We start from the raw sequence: 14,983 nt of genomic DNA, 5'->3' as shown, positions 1-14,983 counted from the left end.
TAGGGTTTATTCACTATCCTCAAATTTGAAGTTTTTTTTTTCTTTGTTTGAAGACACTAGAAATAATGAATGAATAATACATGGACAACATTTGTTGAAAATAATTTATCCCAACTCCAAAAATACATTCCCACAACATTTAATAAAAAACCAAACTCAAATTCTCAAATCCATTCCATTTTTTCATCTCTCAAAGTGTTCTCAAACCAAGGTAACTTACTCAAATCATTCAAAACATACTCATTACTACGAAAGACTATTTCTTTTACTACTACTTCATCATATTCATTAACTATACTACATTCTATTTCTTCACTTTTTTTATGTTGCAATAATAATAATAGTAGTAGTACACTTGAATCATGTTCACTAGGTAAACACCTTCATGCTCATGCTATAACTTTGGGTTTTGAGCAACACCCACTTTTAGTTCCAAAGCTAGTTACATTTTACTCGAGTTTCGGTTATTTAACTGATGCTCATTTCATTACTTTGAGTAATTCAAGAGATGGGACTAGTTTGAAATGGAATGTGTTGATTTCTGGGTATGTCAAGTGTGGGTTTTATAGAGAAGCTATTTTGGTTTATAAACAAATGGTTGGATTAGGTGTGAAACCGGATAAGTTTACTTACCCGTCTGTTTTTAAAGCTTGTGGTTATGAATTGGATTTGGGTTTTGGAAAAGAAGTACATAAGTGTATTGAAGGTAGTTATATTGAATGGGATTTGTTTGTGCAAAATGCATTGGTTACTATGTATGTGAAATGCGGTGAGCTGAATTTTGCGCGTAGTATATTTGATAGAATGTCAGTTAAGGATGTTGTTACTTGGAATGCTATGATTTCCGGTTATGTGTCAAAGGGAATATGGGATCATGCGTTTGAGTTGTTTGAGACGATGCAGATATTGAATAGCAGGGTGAATACCGTCACTTGGAATACTATCGCTGCAGGGTGTTTAAATGAGGCTAATTACAGAGGGGCACTTGAATTGATTTCTCATATGAGGTATCGTGGAGTTAATTTGGATTCTGTCACAATAGTGATTGGTCTGGGTGCTTGCTCTGAAACTGGTTTTATTACAATGGGGAGAGAGCTTCACGGTTATGCTGTTCATAGATGTTTTGATGGATTTGATATTGTTAAAAATGCATTGATCACAATGTATTCAAGGTGCAATGACCTTAGACTTGCATATTTACTGTTCCGATCAAGTGAAAATAAGAGCCTGGTTACTTGGAACTCCATTATTGCAGGTTGTATTTATTTGGATCTGTATGATGAGGCCTCGTTCATTTTTAGAGAGATGCTATTGACTGGGATTAAACCAAATTACATTGACAATTGCAAGCATCCTTCCATTCTGTGGGCTTAAGAATGAACGTTTTACATGGTAAAGAGATCCATTGTTACATTATGAAAAAGATAGAGTTGAAGGATCACCTGTTACTATGGAATTCTCTATTAGACTTGTACTCAAAATCTGGGAAGATGTTGGAAGCTCAAAGAATATTTGACTCAATGAGCGTGAAGGACAAAGTTACATACACTTCTTTGATTGCTGGATATGGAATGCAAGGTCGAGGGCATTGGGCATTAAACTTTTTGATGAGATGAACATGTCTGGGATCGAAGCTGACCATATAACCATGGTTGCTGTCCTCTCAGCTTGTAGCCATTCAGGTCTTGTGGATGAGGGCCAAATGATGTTTGCGAAGATGATCAATGTATATAGGATAAACCCTCGGATAGAGCACTTTTCTTGTATGGTTGATCTCTTTGGGAATGCTGGTTTGCTAAGAAAGGCAGTGCAAATTATCACAGAGATGCCATACCGACCGAGTCATGCTATGTTAGCAACTCTAGTGAGTGCATCTAGAATCTATGGGAACACAACCATCATGGATTGGGCTACTAAGATGTTGGAGGTGAGGCCAGAAGATTGAATACACCATCTCCTGATTGCTAAATTGTAGACAGCAACCTAGCCGACTTTAGGAAGATGATTAGGAATGATGGTATGAGAAAGACTTTGCATCGTGTTTGCATGTGACGTCAGAATCAAGCATCTACCTGTTAGACTCTTTGACGTGTTTGGTGGCCTTATAAAAAGAGGCTTCCATTGCCATTTAAGAATATGAGTTTCGACAATTACTTCTGACTTTGAATACAAATGAGCCAATCTTATGATTGAGGTGTAGAGAATTTTGGGTGCATTATCTGTGGCAGTTTTACCAAAGTTTGATGACCTCTGCTGCATGGAAGTGGAGAGGTGTAACTTGCAAGAGCCCCATAACACTGGCTTTTTAAAGGTCGTTGTTGCCTGGTTCACATATTGGCAAATGATAGCACATCTTGGTGATCATTGGAAGTTTCAATAAGAATGATGTCTTTTGGAAGATCAAGTCGAGGAAAGTTGGAGTATGAATACGGTTGGATCGTGGTTATCCTTGAAAAGGAAAGTACAGAGCTCTTTTTGGGGGAAGATTGTCATCAAATGGTAGGCTTGCGCTAGTATAAAGGTCGACTGTTTGTATCTGATGCTAACGATGGGTGCATAGCTTCAGAGGCTGCTATATAAATACAGTGGTTGGTTACTTGGTGACACATCATTGTTCTTTAATCTGTACGGGAATTTGGTACAGGGGAATACCCAACGTGATATTTTGTTGGAATTGATCAAGGTAACCTTTGCAGAACTAGAATATTACTTCAGAACGTAACAAATTGTATGCGCAATGTAGATTAGAGAAATCTTAAGCAAATTTGATATTGTATGATAAAGCTAACCGTTCTTAAGGTACCTCTACTCCATCCCACTCATAGTTAATTATTGAGGGGGAATTAGAGTGGCCTTTATCTCTTAATTGACTAGAATAGTTAATTTAATGAGTGAAAGATACAACCAGAACCCCCACTTTTGGGATGGAGTAGAGGTTTAGCTTTGCAGATCTTGTGATCACACCTGTAAGTAATTTCGCCAATGTGCCGTTCCGCCACTATATACTCGCAGCTTTTCTCCATGATGGTGGTAGCTTTTCAATAAGTTATAATCATGATAGTTTGTAGTCTGCTGAAGAACTCCAACTCCACTAACAGGAATATCACCAATGAGCAGAATTCCATTACCTTTACTAGACAGCTAGACACCATGAAACTTGTAGCAGGGTCACTCCATTTTTTAAATTTCTCTAATTCAGACACTGTTTTGTTTCCCACCTTTTAAGAATGCATGTGGGTACACTAAAGCACGATTGTGTATCAGGTATCTTTGGGTCATTCTGTGTGACACTAATGTGTTGAACTCTCACACTGTCATTTTATGGGGTTTATGTATGCGCCTGTTATGGACATGCATATTTTTCAAACTAAACAAGATACCTCCAACATGGTGATTTACCAAAAAGTTACTACTGCCTTAATCATGCGGTTATTAATTAAGAAAAAGCAGAATGAAAAAGAAGATGATGCTTGGATTGTCGCTCATAAAGTCATAACTCATAAGTACACTGGATCTGGACTCTGTAGAGTGTTTGTTGATGTGTTATATTCTTCCTAATTTCTCTTAAAATGAAGCACTTATTTCAATGTTCTATCTATAGACTAGATACTTGGACCAGTAGGTTTATTACCAAAAGCTGTAACCATTTATGTCTTAGGAATGAGATGGATTTGTTACAGAGGAGAGCTCAATCTGTTAATTTGGATATGGTGGAAGTTAAGATTAATAAAATGATGCCTGAGCTTGGGTTCTCTCCTGAAGATTCTGATCGGTTAGTGGCCTTGTTTAGCAGTGGATGGCAGATGAGGATGTCGCTAGGGAAAATACTGCTTCAGGTATACTTTTGTGTGTGTCCCTTTGTTGTTTGATTTTGGAAATTAAATGAGCTTATCATGCTCAAAGCTTATTGTTGAATTGGTCTAGTTTTCATACACTCAGCTCATGGATGATAATATCTTAGTTAGACTGCTGCATTTGAGCACATGCACATTGTAAACAAGTAGTACTGTACTGTAGGAGGAATAAGGATATCAAATGAGGGACGAGTTTATGCTTATATCGTATGGCTGAATTGGTCTAGTTTGCATACACACTCACATAAATGATCTACAATCTTATAGTTGGGCTGGTGCATCTGAGTAAATGCACATTGTAAATAAGTAGCACCAAATGTAGTTCTCAAAGCTTTACTATAATTAAGTACAATTGTGTACTGTCATTTTCAGGATCCAGACTTGCTACTTCTTGATGAACCTACTAATCATCTACATCTTGACACGATTGAGTGGCTTGAGGCTTATCTGAATAAGCAAGATGTTCCAATGGTCATCATATCTCATGACAGGGCTTTCCTCGATCAACTGTGTAATAAAATTGTAGAGACAGATATGGGCGTATCCAGAACATATGCTGGTAATTATTCTCAGTATATTGCTTCAAAAGCAGCATGGTTTGAATCACAATACATTGCTTGGGAAAAGCAGCAGAGGCAAATTGATCAGACACGAGACATAATTAGCCGGTTGAGCGCTGGAGCAAACGCTGGTCGTGCATCTACTGCAGAGAAGGTATGGTTAGATGTGGTGTAAGGTTCTTTAATTTATTTGAGTAATCTAAACTTCAAGTCATACCACAAGCGTATCATTGCTCACTAAAACTGGAATCCTTATTAGCTTCAATTGGTAAGGTCATAGAGCCTCTATATCTTTCCTGTAGCAATATATTGCATGTATTATCAAACGATATCTGAAACTATTTTGGAACTGCTTTAAGTTTTGCTAAGTTACATGGACACACCATATTTTAAGAACAATTAGTGTCGGACAGGTATCCACGTGTCTGTGTCGGATTCAATACGGACACATTGTATGTGATATATCTCAGTTTTTAATATTTCACCGTGTGTCAGACACTTCGTATCTGTGTAGAATACAGACACATGTGTTCGTGTCAATGTAACTCAGAAGTTTTGTATAAGTTCTAAAGGGAAATTTGAAAACATCTGTTAGATTACTTAGATACTATGTATTTTGACCATTTTCTTTTGCAGCTATATCTTATTGTCACTGTTTTAGTATAAATTTTACCCTCTTTACTGAAATGGCATCAAGTTACATTTAAGTTCTAAAATGAAAAAAAAAACATCTTTCATGTACTATTTATTTAGAGGGTGATCCCGTTTCTCATGCATTGACAAGACAACCTTAAGTGTTGGAAGGAAGCAATGTAGTATACTATAACTAGGGATTCATTGTGTAGAGGCTGATGCAGTATAACACTATAACATACTTATTCCATTATAACATGGGATTCTCATTGTGGAAATTATGAACCCCACCATTCAAATGAGAACCTGATTTTACAAACAAATGAAATGGGTCTTTCCTTTATTTCTTCCGTCTCCATTGAGGTGGTGTATACTTCTATTATTCTATACTCAAGTAGATAAGTTGCATGTTACTTTCTTTTTTTGTTACATCACAATCATTGGAATTTTTTCATAGTGAAAAGATAGAATTATTAAATATCCTTGACATGCCATACAATTTTTAGTGTGAAGATGTGATGTTTCATACTTCTGTGGATTGAAATCAACACTTAATTAATTTATTTATTTTGTGATAACAGAAGCTAGAAAAGCGTCAAGAAGAGGAGCAAATAGAGAAGCCGTTTCAACGGAAACAATTAAAGATCAGATTTCCTGAGCGTGGAAGAAGTGGAAAATTTGTAGTTCAGATGAAAAATCTAGAATCTGGCTTTGGGGACAAGGTGGGTTGTGCATCTTGCAACACATGCTAGATATGATAAATTAATATCAAATTCTGTTTGAGCGTCATACCTTCTTTTAGTCATTAGTCATTATCACTAATTCACTTTCTTTTGGTTGCTAGGTGCTGTTTAACAATGCAAGTCTTACAATTCAGAGAGGAGAGAAAATCGCTATCATTGGCCCAAATGGATGTGGAAAAAGTACTTTACTTAAACTGATTATGGGTTTAGAGAAGCCTAGAGGAGGTGAAGTGTTGATTGGGGAGCACAATGTTCTCCCGAACTATTTTGAACAGAACCAGGTTTGTTACTACTTGAGGTGTTCTTACATTTGCTGAGGTTGCCCTGTTTGTCTTAGCTGTGTAGTACATCATCGATAGTATCATGTGCTTAGGTATCTGGGGTTCTGTTGTCCCTGAATAATAAGAAGTCCTGCTTCAATTCTTAGGTTGGTGCCCATTGTTTTTGGTGAAGAAATGTCCAAAAAAAATGATGTTGCCTATAAGTTGCCCTGGTCTATCTGTTTCTATTCTTTATTTGATAAAGCTGTCTTCATCCATATGAAGAATTTGCCACTGGGGTTCTGCATGTAAACTCATTATTAATGAGATTAATCTGGTTATGTTTTAGGCGGAGGCCCTTGATTTAGATAAAACTGTACTTGAGACAGTAGAAGAAGTCGCAGAGGACTGGAAACTTAATGATATTAAAGGACTCCTTGGTCGGTGCAATTTCAAGGCAGACATGCTTGATAGGAAGGTCTCCCTTTTGAGTGGTGGCGAGAAGGTAACTTGAATGAGACTTCTAGTTTATGTAAATATATTACTGAGTTATGTGTTCTTTACGTTTTATCTTTACACATCATAAAAGTGTTTAGAATCTTTTGCTCCTAATTGTGGTTGGAACTACAACAAAAAAGCAGATATACTTTTCATGGGTTCTTAGAATGTGTACTTCGATGTCCCACTCATTGTTTTGACGGAAGATTTCTGATTCATTATTTCCTCTGCATTAATATATTTGTCAATTAAACTGTTCGAAAAACTTATACCTTATGTTTGTTTTCGTATAAGGTAGGCAAGACTCGCATTTTGCAAGTTTATGATGAAACCATCAACTTTATTAGTCTTGGATGAACCAACCAACCATTTGGACATTCCTTCAAAAGAAATGCTTGAGGTACTTCTGGCCATTTCCTTCCTCCGCAGTGTATTACAACTTTATATTGTTCTCTTCAAAACTCATGAATTTTTGAATCTTGAAATTGCTCTGAGAATATTCTCTAATGTTTTAACAGGAGGCAATATCAGAGTACGAAGGCACTGTCATTACTGTTTCCCATGATCGATACTCCATAAAACAAATAGTTAATAGAGTGGTGGAGGTCAAGGATAACAACTTACAAGATTATGCAGGCGATTACAATGTATGTCCCATTTACACACTATTTACATATAGCTAACGATACCAGTACATTAGTAGTATAACATATCGCAAACAAATAGCAATATAATATGAAGTTGCTTAACTGTGCATTCTCATACAACACCTTAAGTAATGGCTGTAATGCAATGGTGGATAACAGTTGTGGAGCCTCCAGTATCATTCTTAGATATACATGTGGATGCTTATAAAATAGGTTCATAGCTCATCCATTATTAACACCTGATTTTAACTTTGCAGTACTATCTGGAAAAGAACCTTGATGCTAGAGAGAACCTCCAACGTGAGGCAGAGCTAGAGGAGAAGGCCCCGAAGGTGAAAGCTAAGTCTAAAATGTCAAAGGTATGCACTGCCAAGTTATGTACCTTGACAAGTGTTTCGAAGAATGTTTGATTGTTAATCAAGTAGGTTTTAGCTTAAAGAATCCACTACGTGTTGCCTCGTCCATTATTTGTTATTGAACCTGCACGGTGTGTACTTGGGATATATTAGCTATTATTAAGCACATGTATACAACCTGTTCTTTGAGAAAATCTGGTAGGGCATAATTATGATGAGGTTTTTAAAATTTTATAGTAGGGAATTCTGATTTCTGTTTCCTCTTTTTCCCCAACAGGCAGAAAAAGAAGCCCAGAAGAAACAAAAGAGGATGGCTTTTCAGAACGCGAAGCAAAAGTCAAAAGGGTTGAAGAATGTGAAACGTTGGAACTGATTGTTGCAAATTCCTCAAACAAAATGTAAATAAAAGGTGAAGATGCTCATTCTTAACAATGTGTATGTACATAAACATGTTTTTAAGTTAAAGTTCGAGTAGAGTAACTGATATCTCATGTACGATTCTACAAACTATTTATCCAGTTCTGCAATGTTCTAGCCATTGAAAGAAATACTGAAATGATATGTAAAGTTGAGATTGATCGAAGTAATTCAGTGTGGCATTACTTCCTCCGATGCTTGGGTGTGTTTGAGCCGATGCTTAGCATTAATTGATGTGGCTCAAACCAAGGTTCCCACATGGGACCAGGAAATTAGGAGCTTGTGGAGCATTTTGTAGAAGAAATTTAGGGGTGTTCTGCTCGAGCACATTCAAAGGCACTATGAGCACTGAATGAGCTGAAATCAGAACTCTAGGCATCAAAGTGTTGCGTATGTTGCAACTGAAAAAAAGCAGTCGAAGTATACACCTAACAGTAGTTATCGTTCAAATATCCGACATAGATGCAGGATTAGATCTAAGCGGAAAGGGAGTGACCGAGTTAGAGTTTTCCTAATATTATGCGCATATGGAAGGATCAAATCTCGAATTCGAACCACGGCCATAAGTTCAACCACTTCTACTAGGTGACCAATACTTTTTTGCTTTGGATCCATTCAATTGCGCAGTACTTTACTATTATACATATTATAACTTTCAACTTTGTCAACTACATACTTAGTATAATACATCGTCCCTACAGCATGATCATTAAAACTTCGAAGTATTCATTTGTCTAGGCCCCTAAGTTTAAACTTAAAGTTATTAAAATTATTGTCGAACTCTACAAACCAATAGGTCACTTGTTTATGTTGTCTACGATCAAGTAAATGATCGCTTTGTATGTTATACTCTAACTAAGCTCCTTTGTATATTAATATTGAGACTTTAGTATGAAACCAATAGGTCACTTGTTTATGTTGTCTACGATCAAGTAAATGATCGCTTTGTATGTTATACTCTAACTAAGCTCCTTTGTATATTAATATTGGGACTTTAGTATGAAGTATTTTAATATAGGGACAGCAAGTTAATGACATTTGAGCGTTTAGTAATACTATTAGTAGGGGACTAGGCCGGGGATAGTTCTAAGCTAGCCATTTGGCACAATCTTGTTTAATTAAGTGGTTTTAGGCTTTTAGCTGAATTTATTTTACTTTTGTGTTTCTGGTAAGAAGCTGAATCTATTGTATTACAGTCTTCTTCTTTTTCCTAGAGCACTGATATGTTGCATGATACTGGACAGGACAATTGAAAAGATATAACCCATTCTGCAAGAGAGTACGCCATAAAACCACGTATTGAAACATGGATTTGCAAACACTTAATTAAACATTGATTTGCAACAAAATCTGATACTCTTTTCTAAACAAGATCCTAACCGCAAGTGTCATTCATCCATTGCTCAATTTAAATTTAAATTTAAATGGCGAAAGAAGGAGATGGCATATTTAATGTGTAACTATTTAACCACATATAGGTGCTTGTTTTAATTAAAGGAAAAAAACAAACTTTGACCTTCTTAGTTGTCCATGAATGTGATGGGAAAGGATCTTGGTGAGACAAAACAAGAAAAAAGATGGCAGTAGGCATATGTACCAACAGCTTTTTCTTCCTTTTACCGGCCATTCAAAGATACCTTGTCTGAGATTGATTAAGAACACTATAACTAAACAATATAACAGTTGTGTATCCCTCTGCTCATGGGAGTTTTTAGCTCAATGGGTTGTGTATTCCTCTTCTCATGGGAGAAGTTGCAAGTTCGAATACCACAAAGTGTTGGTTGAGATTTCTTTCTTGTGTAATTATGTAATGGGTTTTTGGGCCATGAGAATTTCAGGCTAGTGACCAGGGTGCTGCTACGAGGCAGATGGATACGGGTGAGTCTACTCAAAATGGTGCATCTGCGAGAGCCTTCGGGCTAGTTTCCCTTTGGGGTTGATGAACATTCAGTCAATGTAAGCTTTTGGGCTAGTGTCTCTCCAGGAGCAACGTAAGTCTTCATGCTAGGATCCTTCGATGTAACCGATGTGGGTCTGTTTTAACCCTCTAAATATTTTTTTTTAAAAAAAAGAAAAAAAAAAAGAAAAAAAATATATAATGGAATCATAGATTATAATTAATTAATTATACTTGAACCATGCATGACAGGAGAATGGGAGTAAGATGAATGCATTTAGGTAATTATATTGCTCTACCACCTCACGGATTTCAAAAATGTCACATGTTGGCTACACCCTTCATTCGTCATTCCTTTCCGTATGACACTAGCTTTCGAACCCGTCCTACGAACGGGTACCGTTATATTAAATTATTCTAAAAAATATTTGAACTATGTAGATAGATCCACTTATAAGATATGAATATTACATTGGTCACTTATCCAAATTTCTTACAACATGAAAATCACACTCCAGAAAATAATGATAATAATAACACACTTTTATAAAAACCCTTCGAGTTCTTTTTGTTGTTTAATAATAAAAGTTTGATAAAATTTTTGTGAGAATGCCCAATAAGGCGAAATTCATATTGAATATACTTGAATAGCAAGTCATTTCCAATCATATACTTGTTGAGACATTTCCATTACACATAAAACAACAATGTTTTGAAGTTAGTTCAATGCATTAGCATTTAATTTTTGATTTTCCGTTAAATATTTTTTGAGATCAGTTCATTACATTTGTATCCAGTTTTTGATTTTATGTTAATTCATCTTTGAGGTTAGTTCAATGCAATTATATCCAGTTTCTGATTTCCCATTTTTCAATTTTTGTTAATTATTCTTTGAGGTTAGTTCCATGAATTTGCACTTAGTTTTGGATTGCGTGTTAATAACTCTATGAGGTTAGATCAATGCATTTGCATCTAGTTTCTTATTTCAAGTTAATTATCATTTGAGTTTAATTAGTTCAATGCATTTGCATCCAATTTTCGATTTTCCGTTAATTATTTTTTAGGTTAGTTTAATGCATTTGCATCTAGTTTTCGATTTCCAGTTAATTATTCTTTGATGTTAGTTTGATGTATTCGCATCCAGTTTTTTATTACACCTGAATGATTCTTTGAGATTAGTTTCATGCATTGGCATCTTGTTTCTGTTTTTTCGTTAATTATTCCTTGAGGTTAGTTCCATTCATTTGCATCTAGTTTCTGATTTCCTGTTAATTATTTTTTAAAGTTACTTCCTTGCAGTTGCATCCCGTTTTCAATTTTCCGTTAATTATTCTTTGAGGTTAGTTTGATGCAATTGCATCCACTTTCCGATTTTTTGTTAATTTTTCTTTGGGGTTAGTTTGATGCAGTTTCATGTTGTTTCCGACAATTAATTATTCTTTGAGGTTAGTTTGATGCATTTGTATCCAGTTTTCGAGTTCCCGTTAATTATTCTTTGAGGTTTATTGAATGCATTTGTATCTAGTTTTCGATTGTCTGTCAATTATTCTTTGAGGTTAATTAGTTCAATGCACTTGTATCCAGTTCCTAGTTTCCCGTTAATTATTCTTTGAGGTTAGTTCATTGCAGTGCTATATCCAGTTTTCGATTTCTCGTTAATTATTCTATGAAGTTAGTTCATTGCAGTGTTGCATCCAGTTTCCGATTTACCGTTAATTATTCTTTGAGGTTAGTTCATTACATTTGCATCCAGTTTCCAATTTTCATCCTACTAATTATTTTTTTGAGATTAGCTCAATGCATTTGTATTAAGTTTCTTATTTTTCGTTAATTATTCTTTGAGATTAGTCGATGCATTTGCATCCGGTTTCGATTTCCCATTAATTATTCTTTGAGGTTAGTTAGCTGGATTTGCATCCAGTTTTTGATGTCATGTTAATTATTATTTGGTTCAGTGCAGTTGCATCCAGCTTCTAATTTCCCGTTAATTATTCTTTGAGGTTAGTTAAATTCATTTGGATCCAGTTTCCAATTTCACGTCAATTATTCTTTGAGGATAGTTTGATGCATTTGCATCCAATTTTTTATTTTTCGTTAATTATTTCTTTGAGGTTAGTTTATGCAGTTGCATCTAGTTTTTGATTTTTCGTTAATTATTCTTTGAGGTTAGTTCAATGCATTTTTATCCAATTTTTTATTTCTCGTTAACTTTTCTTTGGCGTTAGTTCAATACAGTTACATCCAGTTTCCAATTTTCCACTAATTATTCTTTGAGGTTAGTTCGATGCATTTGCATCAAATTTTCAATTTCCCGTTAATTATTCTTTTAGGTTAGTTCAATGCAATGTTACATCCAATTTCCGATTTCCTGTTAACTATTCTTTGAGGTTTCTTCAATGCATTTGCATTAAGTTTCTAATTTCCCATTAATATTCTTTGACGTTGGTGGTTCAATGCATTTGCATTCAATTTTCCAATTTTGTATTAATAACTCTTTGAGATTAGTTCGATGCATTTACATCCAGTCTCCTATTTCCAGTTACCCTTTAATTATTCTTTGAGGTTAGTTCATTGCAGTGTTGCATCCAGTCTCTGATTTCCCATTAATTATTCTTTGAGATTAATTTGATGCACTCACATCCATTTTCCGGTTACCCATTAATTTTTCTTTGAGGTTTGTTCAATGCAGTGTTGCATCCATTTTCCTATTTCCCATTAATTATTCTAAGTTAGTTCAATACAGTGTTGCATCCATTTTTCGATTTCTCTTTAATTATTCTTTGAGGTTAGTTCAATGTTGTTGCATCCAACTTGCGATTTCTCATTATTATCCTATTTCCCATTAATTATTCTTTAGGGTTGGTTCAATGCATTTGTGTCCAGTTTTTTATTTCCTGATAATTATCAAAGTTGGTGTGTAATACCAACTTCTATTTATCGTTATGTACAATCCTCAAAGCAGATAATAAGAATGTTCATCGTTTGCTAATTCATGTTATCACTTAAAGAGCATGAGCACTGATATGTTTATTGATTCAATGACCCTTTTTCCAAAAAAACTCAGGTACTCCTCTTCATGGTTTAATATTTGAAAACTATAAGAGACAAATGTGGAATGTGGTCCGTGATAGAAGGCAAATAAATACTTAATTTACTAATAGTGCAATTACAAAAAAAATCACTCTTAAAAACATGAAAATTTCAAAACAAACTTGTGATAAAAATTTCAATTTTGTTCTACGAAAGAAATCTATTAATTAGAATCCCATCACAAATTAAAGTGAAGTAAAACATAAGAAAGAGTCGAATTAACACTGAATCACAGCATCACTCTATATTAGAAATGAATTCAGACTGCAACACTAACAAAAACAAAAAGTTGGATAAGTTGCCTTTAAATATATATCAGTTGCTCTGTAGAGTCCATCATCAATAACTCGGGCATAGTCAAGCAAGATTTCAATGATATCAATGAATTTCCGTAGACCTAGATATGGATCAAGTGCAATTTCTGCTAGATAAGCATCAATGAGTCGTCCAACCTTCAGGACTGAGCCATGACTTGGAGAACCGAGACCTTCAAATTCATACCCAAAATGTGATGTTTTTTAAGATTCTTCGTCTTCGATTTGTTGCAAAAGAAACCAAGTGCTAAGAAATCCTTCCTTTTGTAATTGTAAGTGGGACGAAAGTACCAATGAAGTAGCGTAAGGCTAACAAAAATATAGTAAAACAACGCATGTGAAAGAAAATAAGCATTATATTAGATTAATAGCACACCTGAATCTAAGAACATACAAAACAATCAGGTTAGAAAATCAATCAAACGTACCCAACTAGGTCGAAAAACGCAGTACCGATTGCTTTAACTTTAAGATACATTAAACATTAACTTGTGAACCAAAAAATCAGGAAAAACGACTCCCACAAAATTTAAGAAATATCAAATATATATTAATTATGTTGTGTGCCTGAACTTCAATTTTAAGAAAATAAATCCATATGAACATATTACTCAACTATTATGGTACATGATCATGGAACCTTTTAGTTTCCTTCACGTATCTATATTATCATGTAGATTTACATCATTTTACTTTAAGTATGCATTTGAAGAATGGTAGTCTGAACGGCATAAATGTTCCAACATAGACATATGTACACAATAAAATTAATGCGACCAAAAAATTTAGAAGTACAGATTCAAGTTTTGAATATATAGTTCAACAACTTCACAAAACACAACCTAACTCGGTTATATTGTATTATATTTGCAAGGTTTACTTATTATTATTATTATTATTATTATTATATATATATATATATAACCTCTTTTAGTCTACTAACTCACATTCTGTTGAAGAATCTCCTATTTGTGTTTTCATGTAAGAATCTCCTATTTCTGGCAGCGCCACTGACACTCCTTGAGAAATTTATCTACTCCAAAATACCATCGGGATGCAAACTACTAACACACAAACCTTAAATATGTATAAAGTAATTCATTCCAACTTGAGTACACTACTAACACTAAGAACCCCATTCAAAATTTAAACAACGACCATGAACTTATCAGATTATGCAAATATAACCAAATAACAACCATGAAAGTAAGTTTGGATTACTTCAACTTTTAAAGATATTATGGATAGAATCATTTATGTCTACCCATGCACGAATTGGTCTAGAAATTAATTGGTCTTAGGAAATTAAGAGTGAAGAAAAAAAAATAACTAACAACCACATATTGAAACAAATAAAAATAAAAACAATATAGAATATGGGGGATACTTGGTTATCAGATCCATCAATAAGTAACTACATTTACATCTTTATGATGCACTTAAATTTTATTATTATGTCAAAAGAAATTTATCCGTTAGCATGGATGGGGCATGCTAATAACTACAGAAAAAGGAAATATAAGTCTTAAACACATTATATAAAATACAGCTAGTATATGAGGATTAGGTGAGTGAAAATAGTTACTTAAAAAAATTTATTGATCAAGAATTGCTCATATGACTCCAAAACTATACATGTAAAGTTTAAAGCTTTAGATCCACTTACTAACGTTTTTATAGAACATACTAAAATATATGGATAATATATAGATAG

The 14,983-nt window shown here is 34.4% G+C and overlaps 1 protein-coding gene and 1 pseudogene across 2 annotated transcripts; both read left to right on the top strand.

Annotated features, from left to right (window-relative positions):
• Positions 1 to 69: 69 nt before the first annotated feature.
• LOC147484545 (pentatricopeptide repeat-containing protein At1g71490 pseudogene) lies at positions 70 to 1,975 on the top strand (annotated as a pseudogene).
• LOC147484544 (ABC transporter F family member 5-like) lies at positions 80 to 8,099 on the top strand. Of its 2 annotated transcripts, none has more exons than XM_086580391.1 (10): positions 80 to 211; positions 3,659 to 3,836; positions 4,227 to 4,568; positions 5,629 to 5,769; positions 5,892 to 6,071; positions 6,400 to 6,555; positions 6,847 to 6,948; positions 7,067 to 7,195; positions 7,453 to 7,554; positions 7,829 to 8,099. In XM_086580391.1, exons 2-10 carry the CDS (start codon positions 3,666 to 3,668, stop codon positions 7,922 to 7,924), a joined length of 1,419 nt encoding a protein of 472 aa, XP_086436517.1. In that variant the 5' UTR covers positions 80 to 211; positions 3,659 to 3,665; the 3' UTR covers positions 7,925 to 8,099. The 2 variants fall into 2 exon arrangements, with proteins under 2 accessions (XP_086436517.1, XP_086436516.1); XM_086580390.1 differs by lacking the exon at positions 80 to 211 and adding an exon at positions 1,931 to 2,683.
• Positions 8,100 to 14,983: the final 6,884 nt, after the last annotated feature.

The sequence above is a fragment of the Coptis chinensis genome, chromosome 8, assembly GCF_015680905.1.
Source record: "Coptis chinensis isolate HL-2020 chromosome 8, ASM1568090v1, whole genome shotgun sequence".
Lineage (NCBI taxonomy): Eukaryota > Viridiplantae > Streptophyta > Magnoliopsida > Ranunculales > Ranunculaceae > Coptis > Coptis chinensis.
Note: the sequence above shows the minus strand (reverse complement) of the source record. Positions and strands in the feature narration are given on the sequence as shown.